This window comes from Aaosphaeria arxii, assembly GCF_010015735.1.
Source record: "Aaosphaeria arxii CBS 175.79 unplaced genomic scaffold BU24scaffold_2, whole genome shotgun sequence".
Classification (NCBI taxonomy): Eukaryota; Fungi; Ascomycota; class Dothideomycetes; order Pleosporales; genus Aaosphaeria; species Aaosphaeria arxii.
In genome coordinates, this window is record NW_022983475.1 from 2026190 (window position 1) to 2037906 (window position 11717).

At 49.3% G+C, this 11717-nt stretch overlaps 5 protein-coding genes across 5 annotated transcripts; 1 reads left to right on the top strand and 4 right to left on the bottom strand.

The window, feature by feature from the left end:
* Window positions 1-539: 539 nt before the first annotated feature.
* BU24DRAFT_405936 (ribosomal protein S17e) lies at window positions 540-1159 on the bottom strand (the record flags this gene model as incomplete). Its single annotated transcript, XM_033525736.1, has 4 exons — window positions 540-632; window positions 694-871; window positions 934-1000; window positions 1057-1159. 4 exons carry the CDS (start codon window positions 1157-1159, stop codon window positions 540-542), a joined length of 441 nt encoding a protein of 146 aa, XP_033387576.1.
* Window positions 1160-1584: 425 nt separating this feature from the next.
* BU24DRAFT_115258 (vacuolar calcium ion transporter /H(+) exchanger) lies at window positions 1585-3457 on the bottom strand. Its single transcript, XM_033520836.1, has 4 exons — window positions 2960-3457; window positions 2542-2908; window positions 2083-2484; window positions 1585-2025 (listed from the first exon to the last, which is right to left on the bottom strand). The coding sequence occupies exons 1-4, from the start codon at window positions 3266-3268 to the stop codon at window positions 1697-1699; spliced, it is 1407 nt and encodes a 468-aa protein (XP_033387577.1). The 5' UTR covers window positions 3269-3457; the 3' UTR covers window positions 1585-1696.
* Window positions 3458-3877: 420 nt separating this feature from the next.
* BU24DRAFT_418825 (uncharacterized protein) lies at window positions 3878-4830 on the bottom strand. Its single transcript, XM_033527063.1, has one exon. It carries the CDS (start codon window positions 4404-4406, stop codon window positions 3939-3941), a length of 468 nt encoding a protein of 155 aa, XP_033387578.1. The 5' UTR covers window positions 4407-4830; the 3' UTR covers window positions 3878-3938.
* Window positions 4831-5890: 1060 nt separating this feature from the next.
* On the top strand, window positions 5891-8188 carry BU24DRAFT_418827 (uncharacterized protein). Its single transcript, XM_033527064.1, has one exon. It carries the CDS (start codon window positions 6061-6063, stop codon window positions 8116-8118), a length of 2058 nt encoding a protein of 685 aa, XP_033387579.1. The 5' UTR covers window positions 5891-6060; the 3' UTR covers window positions 8119-8188.
* A 942-nt stretch (window positions 8189-9130) lies between these two features.
* On the bottom strand, window positions 9131-10485 carry BU24DRAFT_115283 (mPR-like GPCR protein). The gene is made up of 3 exons (XM_033520837.1): window positions 9783-10485; window positions 9485-9715; window positions 9131-9430 (listed from the first exon to the last, which is right to left on the bottom strand). The coding sequence occupies exons 1-3, from the start codon at window positions 10335-10337 to the stop codon at window positions 9251-9253; spliced, it is 966 nt and encodes a 321-aa protein (XP_033387580.1). The 5' UTR covers window positions 10338-10485; the 3' UTR covers window positions 9131-9250.
* Window positions 10486-11717: the final 1232 nt, after the last annotated feature.

Below are 11717 nucleotides of genomic sequence, written 5' to 3' on the forward strand. Positions count from 1 at the left end.
AGGTCGTACGGAGTTGGAGCAAGTAATTGTATCGGAGTCGAGGCGTTGGCATGGTGGACATCAAGATAATGATAGGCCTGGTCGAGCGCACAAGAGTTGATGAGATGTGAAAATGGAGTAATCATTTATTCCTGTTCCATTGCTATAGGAAACGACAGTTCCTCATTGCAACTGGCAACGGAGAGTGGTGTTATGAGAAGAAAAGAAAATAAGCACTTACCTGTAGTCAAAGTGAAAAGAAAAGACCACTTACCTCGATCCTCATCACACCATCCACAATTTTTCTACATAACCATCACACCATAACATCACAAGCAAAAGGGGGGATAAATGGCAATCAAGCCTCGCCCGGACATCTTGCGACGTCCAGGCTCAGCGACACCTGAGGTGGGGAAATAAACCTTTTTTTCATTTCACTCCTAATCATGATGCTCATGATGCCGGCGGTATATAATCCTGCCAAACCGTGGCACAAAATCCCATGCACGCCATAAACCACATTTTCAGAGTATCGAAGGGATGCCCGCTCGATCGATAATCTAGTTGCGAGCGGGGCGGTCGTTGAAGCGACGGGGACGGTCGTTGGTCTGCTGCTGGGCAACGGCGACGACGTTGACGGGGATGGAGTCGAACTGGAGAAATGAATGTTAGGAAAATTTGAATGGATAGTGCTCGTCTTGGTGAAAAACATACGCCGAGGCTCTTGAGGAGGTCCTTGGTCTCCTGGTCGACGTCGAGGGTGCCGTTCTCGCTGTTCTGGGTGAAGTCGAGAGCAGAGATCTCGGGGACGTATTGATCCTTGCGCTCACGCTCCTCTTCCTGGAGCTTGAAGGAGATACCACGGACGGGTCCTCTCTGGATACGCTTCATCCTGCAAAATAGTCAATACTCAATTCCTCGATTCTATATTCGCGAATGCGTAGTCGCACGTACAAATGAGTGGTGTATCCGGCGATCTTGTTCCTGAGGCGCTTGCTGGCAATGATAGCGACCTCATCGCCTATTGTATGTTAGCCATTGTCCATTTGCGAATATTTCAGATCGGTGGTTCCGTACAGATCCTCTTGTTGACCTCGAAGTCAAGAGAGAGCTTGGGGTAGTAACGCTCGATGAGCACCTTGGCGCTCTTCTTGACGGTCTTTGTCCTGACGCGACCCATTTTGACGGATTTGTGATGAAGTGAGGAAAAAGGGTGGTGGTTGGCGTGTGGGCGGCTGTTGTCGTTGTCAGTAGTCGTCAAGGTTTCGATTTGTGGTGGGAAATTTTGGGTCGTTGTGCGGGCTCGGGTCGGACTAACACTGTTCCGCTCCGTGGTCTTCGGCAACCAATCATGTTTCTTCTGTCCATTGCCCTACATTTCCGTACTATTTCTCGTAGCGCGTCATTGCCGATGCCTTAACATGACAATGGCATCTCCCTCAGCATCAATTGGGCGAGAAGCAGCAAATTGTTCAAAAATAATCATTCATTAGGTATCTTCCGCTAAAGTGCAAGGACAAAAGAACTCTACAGACAATGCATCACAGATGCAAACAGCTCATCACTAACTATTCGCCGGCACATATGCTAATCCGCCCAATAAGAAAGACATTGTCGTTATACAATCTCAGCCAAACTTTGGAAACCTCGCCAGTCATACTGGTTATCTTTTTTCTTCTCACTGCACCTGTTGACAGGCTGCTCATCGACCGCGTCTCTAATGACCTCCACCTCCACCGTGGTGCTCAGGATTAGGGTAGAACCACGCGCTGATAGCGATGATCAAGTACACCATGACGCAGAGCACACCTTCAAGGTAATTCGATTTTCCATCTCGCAAGAATGAGCCAACTACGAGGATAGCAAGGATGAGAGCGACAGCATCGAAGATTTCGAATTGAAGGTCCATATGCACACCAATGCCCCATCCAACAAGGATGACGAGTGGGGTGTTGAGGAGGGCCGTTTGGATTGAGGCGCCGAGAACGTGGGCGAGTGCAAAGTTCATTTGGTTGTCGTAGGCTTCGTCAACGGCGGTCAAGTGTTCTATCGCGAGTTAGAACTAGCATGAAAGGGTGTGTGAAATGGGCAGGTTTGACTTACCGGCCGCCTTTTCAACGAGCGGAATCAGGATAAGACCAACGAATGCATCACTGATGTGTCGCTCCTCCACCATGTATGGGATCTGCTGAACGAGGAAAACAGCAATGAGCGAAACGCAGACCAATGCGATGATGATTGCGAGGATGCTCTCGGTCAGGGTGAGCTTGGCCTTCCTGAGATCCTTGTGCCTGTCGGTGTCCTTCTCTTCGTCTTCCTCGAAGATGCTGTCGAAGAGGCCATCGTGCGTCTTAGTCTGGAAGAAGACGTAGATGATGTAGCCAACGAGGAAAATGATGGCGACGGCGCGCGAGATCTTGAGCATTTCGTCCGGAATCTCATTGACGGGAAGATCGGTCCTTTCGGCCAATGCTCTCGCGTAGACGGCGGGAAGAACGAGACCCACTGTGCATAGTTAACATCACTGTGATATATACTCGATTTGTTTACAGTTGGACTTACTTCCAGCAACGAGCATCAAACCACTGCCAGCCTCAGAAATGGCGGAGTGGAAACTCTGACTTTCACGCTTCATGCCACCAGCAATGAAACAGGTGCCCAAGCAAAGCAACATATTCGCGAGGATCGATCCCAGGATGGCCGCACGGATGACTTGCACATTTGTGTCTCCTACTGATGATTTGAGAAGAACCATGAACAGTACGATTTCGACGATAGAACCGAATGTAGTTTCAATGACCACGCCCAAGACCTTGGGAAGCTTGCGTGCGAACTCCTGACCAGCGAAACCGAGGAGGTTAGCGGCAGGGACCATGGCGATGTAGTTGGTGATGAAGATGGCGAGGTGCATGTCTGGACGTGCGAAGTGCTAGATATCGTCAACAATCATTCAAATCCACCTTTGATGCGTAAAACATACCAATGCAATGGCGACAGGAACAATAGGCCAAAGCACATTGACAATCCTGGAGAGCGTGCAAGAGCTCCTGAAGCAAATCTTCAGAAACTTGAACGGATGAATTCCCCTCCTGCCACTCTCGCCCTCTGGCTGTATTCCCGTCGTCACTCTGTGTCCATTGTGGTTGTAGCGTGGCAGCTTGTAGTGGTGTTGGTGGGTCGATTGGCGGGTTGCAGCATGGGGAGGGACAGTAGGACCATGGCCGTTTGTGGGTTCGGTGACATAGTCGCGCGACCGACGTCGTGAATCTCTGGAGCGTCGAGATGCCATGTCGAATTCTTGAGTTACCAGTAAGGGAGGTTCGTGGATTAGTATTTACCGAATGTCACCAGCGATCGACAGGAAGTTTAAGATTGGGAGTAATTAGGCGGGGAGCAGTGGTGTTTCATGCAGCGTAGAGGAAGGGGCTGCAGGGTGATGAACGACGTACACACGTCCACAAAGAGGATGAAGCCTCAAAAGAAAAAAGTGGGCGAGAACAAGAGATATGTAGGAGAAAGAGGAAGAAGGAATAATAATATCAGTGTAGGATACAAGGAAAGCTTGAATAATGGCGATCATGACGGGTCAGCAAGCTTTTGGGGGCGTTTGTCCATTTTCAGGTTTATGCCGCCCTGACAGTTGCAAGTTGCAGTTGCAGATGCACCGATGCACTTGCGTGGGCGCCCCAGATTCGCGGATTCGCTGGGGACAGCAAGGATCGTCTGTCTCATTAACAGGCAGATTGACAACACTCACTCTCTTGCACTGGTAACTAGAATGTCTAGACTCCAGCCGCAGCACGGCGAACTGTGTACGAGTAGGTATGTGCTCACACGCTCAGCCGTCATCTCAGTTAACTATCGCGATCATCACAGACCCAGTCATTGACAATTCGAAGTATTAATCCCCCAATGACCATTTGCTACTACGAGCATTATTCTCTCAGCAGCATCCCGTTTCAGGTTCCGCACAGAGAACAATAGTAAGTTGACATTAACACACTCCACCCTACCATGTGGATCCAGACCCGAGTTGAGCTGTGTAGCACCGCACCCACCCACTCATCCCCTCCACATCCCCCAAAAGCTTCGCCGCGCTTCTTCACAGTTGCTTGTTCGTCAGCCGCTCCCACAGTCAGTCGATCCGCAGAACAAACTTCCCTTGGCAAAACGCCAAACATGAACAAGCTCGCCCGGACGCCCAGACACCAAAAACCCAGAAAACGCTCCCTATCGCATCGTAGCATACGTAGTGGTGCATGTCCAAGTTTGGGTGTTCCCCGTGCGCGCGTGATGACGTCGGCGGCCCGTCGCGAAGAAAGGGACAATTCAGGGGATTGAGGACCTTGCTTCAACTGCCGCGGACTGCTATTGGCTAACCGCTCACCGTGCTTGTTGGGTTCATCGATCGGTTTTATTTCGCGCATTTTGTAGGTAAATATGGCCGATGATGAATTATGTATCGCGAAACGGTGTCAACGGTGCTGGGAATCGATTCGACGTTGGGGTTAGGACTGGTAATGGTCGCTTGTCTCTAGGGTCCATGTCATTGCTCGGTTCAATGATTCCAACCAGTGCTTTTATCACTGTTCGCACACACGTCATCATAGCGATTCTGAATCTATCTATCGTCTTACGGCGCGCGTTTGATTCTCATGCTTGTGGAAGGTTCGACATAAGAGCGACGGCATGCACGCAAAGTGCTCGGTGCAGCCGAATGAGTCTCAGCCTAGACCCAAGGTCTTCGGGCAATCGATGTTAAAAGACATCGGGAGAAGGAATTGGAGCGCCCGCGTGATATGTAGAGTACTTCAGCTGGTGAGATGCATGTACCTGTTTGGGTAATAATTGGTAGAACTTTGAAGTGGGTATTACTGTATGCTTCATGATTATCAGCTATGAAAGCACCGGTTATGAAGAGAAAAAATAATTCGATTCTCCAACAATGGAATTCTGTTCATCCCTTCAATACATTTATTGGAAGGAAATCTAATTTTTACCGCGAACATTTGAAGTAGCAGCAGGGTTTCAAAATATGGATAGTAATCGTGGGAGAAATTGGCAAGCAAGAATCTCATAACCGATCCCATGATGAACCCTCGTTGTGAGCATGTACGATTCGTACGATTAACATAGGTAGTCCCTAGCACTTTGAGGGCAAGCCTTATATATCTTTAATATTCAGTTTGCTTTTCGTCTTCCCATCTTCCAATAATGGTTGCAGTGTACCAATCTACTAGATTTGTATGCCACCATTTCGATTGAGTATAATCGGCACTCTGTGGCCGTACGTAGTTTACTATGACCATACAAAGCAAGTACAACCGCAATTCCCAGCATTACAGCTTGTCGTTCGAAATGAACCATGAGGATTCTAAGCGAGCTTTGTATTCGCTACCTACGACTTAATCTGTCGACTGAGCGTTCCTTATCGTCCATGTTTAGGATGTCACGCACGCCACAAAGTCGCCTATAGTATTGAAAATCCCTCGTGGTGCTGTACACATGATTATGAAGACTGCTGGAAATAGTTACCGAAATTCTGCTCATTTAAAGCTAGGTACAGTTGGGGAGGGTAAAGATACGAGATGCTCATCACTATCGATACGTCAGATACATTTGCTAACATCCGCTGCTATACACTTGACAATTGGCATTAAAGTTACAGACGCAGGTACACCGAGTATTTTCCCATTTCCAACACTACTCTTTCAATGCCTTAACTCTACCATCAAAGAAAATGATTCCAAACCGCGCATACGAACATCCAACCATGGATAGCTATCGTATGTGGCTGCGAGGTTGACTGGTGTACCTGGGTGACCTGCCTAAACAGGATAGGGTCCTGATAACATTTCCCGACCATCACCCTTGGCGTGCGTAGCTCACTGAACGTCCAATTGCTATCTACCCGCAAACGACCAGGGACTAAGTAAGGAGCGCAAGCTTCTTCCAGCTTAAGCTTCGTAGAATACGTATAAATGGATCCGGGGCCATGCACCCCAGACGTGGAAGACCTTGGCCTCTACACCGGGTACCAGAACCACGGAGTCAATTGATACAGCGAGCGTGATCGTCAAGATGTTTGTATCAACACTTGCGTATACCGCTGCGCTTTTGGGTGTCACAGCATTGGCTCGCCCCGCCCAGCGAAGCGCACCCAACCTCAAGTTCGAGATTTCCCTTGACGAGGGCATCATCAATGGCACAAGCGTGGACGGACACATACAGCTGTTGCTTGCGCCTGCTGGCACGGATCCGCTCGAAGATACCGACGTCACATCCTCGCCCAACTTCTTCTTCGGCCAGAATGTCTACAGCTTCGGCACTGGAGCACCTGTCACGCTTTCTGGAGGAAACGGCGTTGACACCGAAAAGGGTGTTTACGGATTTCCGAATGTCAGCATCAGCGAGGTCGTACCAGGAGAGTACAGTGTCCAGGCCTTTATGAATGTGTATGAGACAGTCACCCGCGCCGACGGCTCGACAGTCAGTGTGCGATTCCCCTGCGGAGATGGTGCACCAGGCGTTGGAGGCTATGGAACTCCCATCACCTCGCTCGTCAACATCACAGTCACTGGACAGGAACAAACCGTTAAGCTCGTTTTCAACAACGTCACAGAGTCTGAAGAGTTTACCGGAAGCGAGATTGGAGGCTGCCAGCAGGGCAACTACGAAGATACCGAGTATCTCAAGTACGTCAAGATTCGCAGCGACGTCCTGAGTGCTTGGTGGGGTCGCGACGTCTTTGTCGGAGCCAACGTCTTGCTTCCATTCGGCTACGATGCAAACAATACCGAGAAACGCTATCCTGTCGTCTACTCTCAGGGTCATTGGCCCGGCGAGCAAGGAGCATTTCGATACCCTGCATATCTCCAAGGAGAGTTCGCGAGTGCATGGGACAATGGTACCATTCCTGCCACCAACGTGTCTGAGGCTCGCGAAACTCCCAAATTGATCCTCGTCACCTTCCGCCACGAGAACGCCTTCTACGACGACTCTTACGCAGTCAACAGCGCCAACCTAGGCCCTTGGGGCGACGCCATCAACGACGAACTCATCCCTTACCTTGACACCACCTTCAACACCATCCCCGAGCCCTACGCACGCATCCAAGAAGGCGGATCAACCGGCGGCTGGGAATCCGCCGCCAACATCATCTTCCGCCCCGATCTCTTCGGCGCCGCCTTCTCCTCCTACCCGGACTCCATGGACTTCCACAAGCACCAAGACATCGCGCTCTACACCAACAAAAACGCCTACGTCAACGACGACGGCACGCCCATCGCCTCCATCCGCGCCTTCGAGAACGGCACCGAAACCGTCCTCGCGACCGTGCAGCAGGAAAACCACTGGGAGCTCACCTTCGGCACGAACACGCGCTCCATCGGCGGCCAATGGGACGTCTGGAACGCCGTGTTCGGCGTGCAAGGCGTCAACGGGTACCCCCTCGTCCCCTGGGACAAGGTCTCCGGCGAGATCTACCCGGGCGCAGTCGAGTACTGGAAGCACATGGATCTCGCGGACTACGTGACGTCGAACTGGGACAACGAGCTCAATCTCGGTGAGGTGCTTAAGCATCGTATTTTCGTGTATGTGGGCACCGAGGACGATTACTTCCTCAATGAGGGTGTTGCGCAGTTCCAGGGCCGTGTGGAGGCGAAGGGGGGGAGCGATTGGGCGAATTTCACCTACATTGAGGGTAAGGGCCACGGTGGGAGGTATAACCTCCTTGACCCTTGGGTGTACTTGGAGTTGCTCGAGACGTGGGTGCAGGACCATTCGCCGGAGGGTAAGACGCCGCTCACTGCGTCGTTGACGGCACCCACTTCTCGGGGTAATAAGTTCGAAGACGTGATGGCGTACGGCGGGTTCCAAGCTGCTCTTGCGCGCCAGGCGCCCCCGGAAATCATCGAGGGCAATATTGCTACATCTGGGAGGTGGGATCCTGGTGTCGTTCTCCAAGCACAGTGGATCGTGAATGGGAAGCCATTTGGCTACACTTTCTCCGTCGACCAGGAGTGCGGCGTTGCATTCTCAGGCGCGAAGAGCGGCTGCAGCTTGCAGATCTCCGTCACTGGTACCAAGCGTGGATACGTGACTGAGACGAGAGTCAGCAATATCGTCACGATAAGCTGAAATCAATCACATTGAAGATAGTGGTGTAGAATCAATAATCAACTGTACATAAATACATATAATATAATTACCATCTACATCCTACAACCAACACTGTGTTTGATGACTTGAGAAGCAGGAGTTGTTGATATGAGGTTCAATGAATGGTCAATGATAGTTTACGATAATTGTATTGAAATGGAAACTAGCAAAAATAAATCTAAAGAGGCTTAGTTTAATTTACCAATTTAATTTTCAATTCTGATGGAAAAACATAGATGATACGTTTAGCAAAAATACTTCGAAGGGCCACAATCAGGGTTTTGAGGTTTGAAAGGCTAGTGAATGGAGTAGTCACGGGAACGGAACTCAATGTCGATTTGTCCATGGTATGATTGATGCTGGACATTGATTGTGGCTACGAGGACGTGCTGACTTATTGCATTACTGGAGGTTAGATACCTTCAGTAGTCCTTAACTACGGCTTGTTGGTCATGTCGATTCATATGATATCGAGAAGTCCTACAGTGCACCAATTCCGGCTTATCACATAGTTCGATCTTGGGGTAGGTAGACTTTTAGCGCAATTCCATCCTTACAGCAGATTGAAACGTGCTCGAGTTCATTGATTGATTGATACACATACAAGGAAAACTATTTGATGCAGACGATGCTAATAATGCATGCTTCGTTGCTAATGCGCTAATTTTTCAAATTCCCTGGCATGTAGCCTGGGCGAATTACAAGAATGATAAAAACGAAAGAAAGAAAGACAGGTTTCTCGCTGGTGATGCTTGACTTGATGATTTTTGAATGAAGGAATAACTCCGAAAATGCCCGATAAACGCCCGTGTGAGAGTAGGAAAGTTGGTGAGGTGGTTGGAAAGGGATCTTTATGTCTATGTTCCGGCATGGAGTGAAGATCGCGATGAGAAGGTATGGAATGAGATCGTAATTCCGGTGAAAGAGCGAATTGAATTAAAAATCAAGGAGCGTTTGCTGTTGACCAAGGCTTGAAGTTTCATGTGGAAAGTTGGTCGCTATTGCTGTGCATCGTCCATGATCATATGGAGATGTCGTTAAGTGTCCGCGAATCCGTTCAAGTCCGGCTTGTGAAGTGGCTGATGTTGAATATTCTGTTGAATAGGTTCAATTAAAAGGGTGCTTCTGGAACTAAGCATCTCCTGGTCAAAGGGTCGTGGTTGTAGTCGAAAGCTTTGAGAAGGCCGATCAGATGGCAAGCAGCAGCACAGACGGTCAAAACATGGAACAACTGATGAGAGCTGCCCCAGATATCGAAAAGTCCCGGACGAAGGCGTTCGGGAAATCTGACCTTCAACCAATGTCAATACAGGTAGAAAATACGCATATCGAAGTTAATACTCACTGCATAAAGGGCGGCACCGGAACCGTAGGACAATCCTTCCAGAATGAGATACCACCAGCCCATCTGCTTATGAGCCTGCTCAATGCCCCAGCTCTGTGCTGCGTGCGTCATAGGCAAAGCACCCAGCCATCCAATTGCGGTGAACACTGATGCTCTTGCCCATCTCCATTGCGGAGCACGAAAGCGCGGAATCGAGCAAAGTGTGGCACATGCACACACAACGACCGCGATCTGTCAACACCAGTCAGATCGATCCTTGAAAGATTCCCAGTCATGGAATATCATTGGATATACTTACGCCGACAGAGTACGTTCTCCAGTACTGAGGCTCGCAGTAGAATCCGTAATACGTTCCTGAATAGACGGTTCCCACGATGAGGACGAAAATACCGTAAAGGTCGAACATGAGCCAGGTGTGGTAGACTTCATTTGAATGGTTCCCGAAAATATGGAAAGAAGCACTGAGTCCGAAGCAAATAAAAGCACTTCCCAGGAAGACACCAAAGGCAAGAAGGTCGTACACGTCCGCGGTGGGGTATCGGTTCAAAATCGTTCCACCGACATAGAAAGCATAAACCAAGGAAATAACGGCTCCGATCAGGTGGGAATAGATGTTTCCGGTTTGATTATGAAGATAGAAGATGCTCTTCAATGACTCGATATAGGATCCAGAGACGGTTCGATATTTACCACGGAGAAACTCATTGTCGCGTTGCCAAGCTTCGACTTCGTGAAATTCGAAAAGAATTCTTTTCTTAGTGGTTCGGATCGTTTCCGACACTGATTCCGATACTGATTTCGCCCTTGAGTACCTGGACCGCCGGGTAGGTTGGGGCAAGCTCGTTCGAATCATGATGGCTCGAATATCTGGTTCCTATGTTTTCTCACGAACAATTGCATGGGAAAGGTTTAATAAATGCGAGGGAAGGCCTGTTGGGGATGATAGGGGTTGACAACCCATTATAACCTAGTGGGTGGAGCACTAGCCCCATTCGTGCCATTGGCCAATCACAGCGCCACATCGAACCATCGCCCCGTGGCGCCAACCCTCCCCCTTCGGCGCGCAATCCCAAATTGTATCTCCTGTCACTGTGGCACACGGCAATGCGGAACCGTCATTCGTCGTGATATCATACTGCTTCAATGTTCCTAGGTAGATGCCTTTTCAGGTATTCCTCTCTTCCTGCTGTCGTGAACCCTTCTCGTTGATACTTTTCCCACCTTGGGAGGAGCTAGTCGCATGTGAATGGTGCAAAAAAATCGAGCATCGTATGACGCCGCCGAGGTTGATCGATCAGTGGGGTGCTCCAGGAAAGGAGAGTGCTCCGTTCGTATGGGGAAACCCCTCAATCGTATGTACCTACTAAATTTGTAGAGCTGAAAATGCATTTCATGCGGGGAGACTTTTTGATCTTGAGCGAATGTGTACCAGTCCAGTAAACAGTCTTCACCGACAAAAGATCCCGCTGAACCAACCGCAAGGCAACACGAGAGTCACACATTAGACCCTAAAGCCAGACATAACTTATCGCGAGGCGTTAGTTACGGCATAGGGGTTCCGAGTGTGTAGCAGCTGTATCTTGAGAGAAACTTCCCTCAAAATCAGAGTCGACAAACGGCCCAGCAAAGCTAATGCAGCCAAGTATCAGCAATCTGCAATCTATACTCCGTACCTGCTTAGCATCATCCTCAGTTTTCTCCAGACATGATTGTGAAAGGAGAGGAGAGGCACAGTGCGATAATACCTCAGTCTCGACGATCGCCCTCTCCCATTGCCTTCGATCCTATAGGATGATAGAAGAAGACTCACACTCGGTGCAACTTCTGTATCGGTTCTGTTTGAAGCATGTGACGATGTCTCATAGGGCAGCTACGACGCCTGAGGAGTACATAGAGGCGGAGACCGTTCACACGTCGCCATGTGTGCGATATCAGATTTTCTTCGGCGGGCCTCGACCGCAGGCAGTGTTCTTTTCGCCAGAACGCACTATACCGAAACCTCGACCTGTTCAAGTAGAGTACCAAAGATTGTGATTTTGTTGAAGTGTAGTTTGTTGCCGAGTTGTTGATAGGTCTTATTCGGACTAGCTCATTCCAGAGATCTTGAATACAAAGCTTGGTGCATCGATGTATCTCTTGACTGCAACGTCGTCTTGAATGAAAAGTACTTAATCGTCTGGAACTGAGAGTTTATAGCTGTGTATTAGTTTTTCGAAATGGCACAAGTTAGTTG

Bases quoted from the DNA above. Each gene is read 5' to 3' on its own strand.
- BU24DRAFT_115258 (XM_033520836.1), bottom strand. From the start codon at position 3,268: ATGGCATCTCGACGCTCCAGAGATTCACGACGTCGGTCGCGCGACTAT. The intron at 2,909-2,959 runs GTATGTTTTACG...GACGATATCTAG, and splicing joins TTCCTGTCGCCATTGCATTG to CACTTCGCACGTCCAGACAT. The intron at 2,026-2,082 runs GTAAGTCAAACC...AACTCGCGATAG, and splicing joins GCTCGTTGAAAAGGCGGCCG to AACACTTGACCGCCGTTGAC.
- BU24DRAFT_115283 (XM_033520837.1), bottom strand. From the start codon at position 10,337: ATGATTCGAACGAGCTTGCCCCAACCTACCCGGCGGTCCAGGTACTCA. The intron at 9,716-9,782 runs GTAAGTATATCC...TGGTGTTGACAG, and splicing joins GGAGAACGTACTCTGTCGGC to ATCGCGGTCGTTGTGTGTGC. The intron at 9,431-9,484 runs GTGAGTATTAAC...CATTGGTTGAAG, and splicing joins CCGGTGCCGCCCTTTATGCA to GTCAGATTTCCCGAACGCCT.
- BU24DRAFT_418827 (XM_033527064.1), top strand. From the start codon at position 6,061: ATGTTTGTATCAACACTTGCGTATACCGCTGCGCTTTTGGGTGTCACA.
- BU24DRAFT_418825 (XM_033527063.1), bottom strand. From the start codon at position 4,406: ATGCGCGAAATAAAACCGATCGATGAACCCAACAAGCACGGTGAGCGG.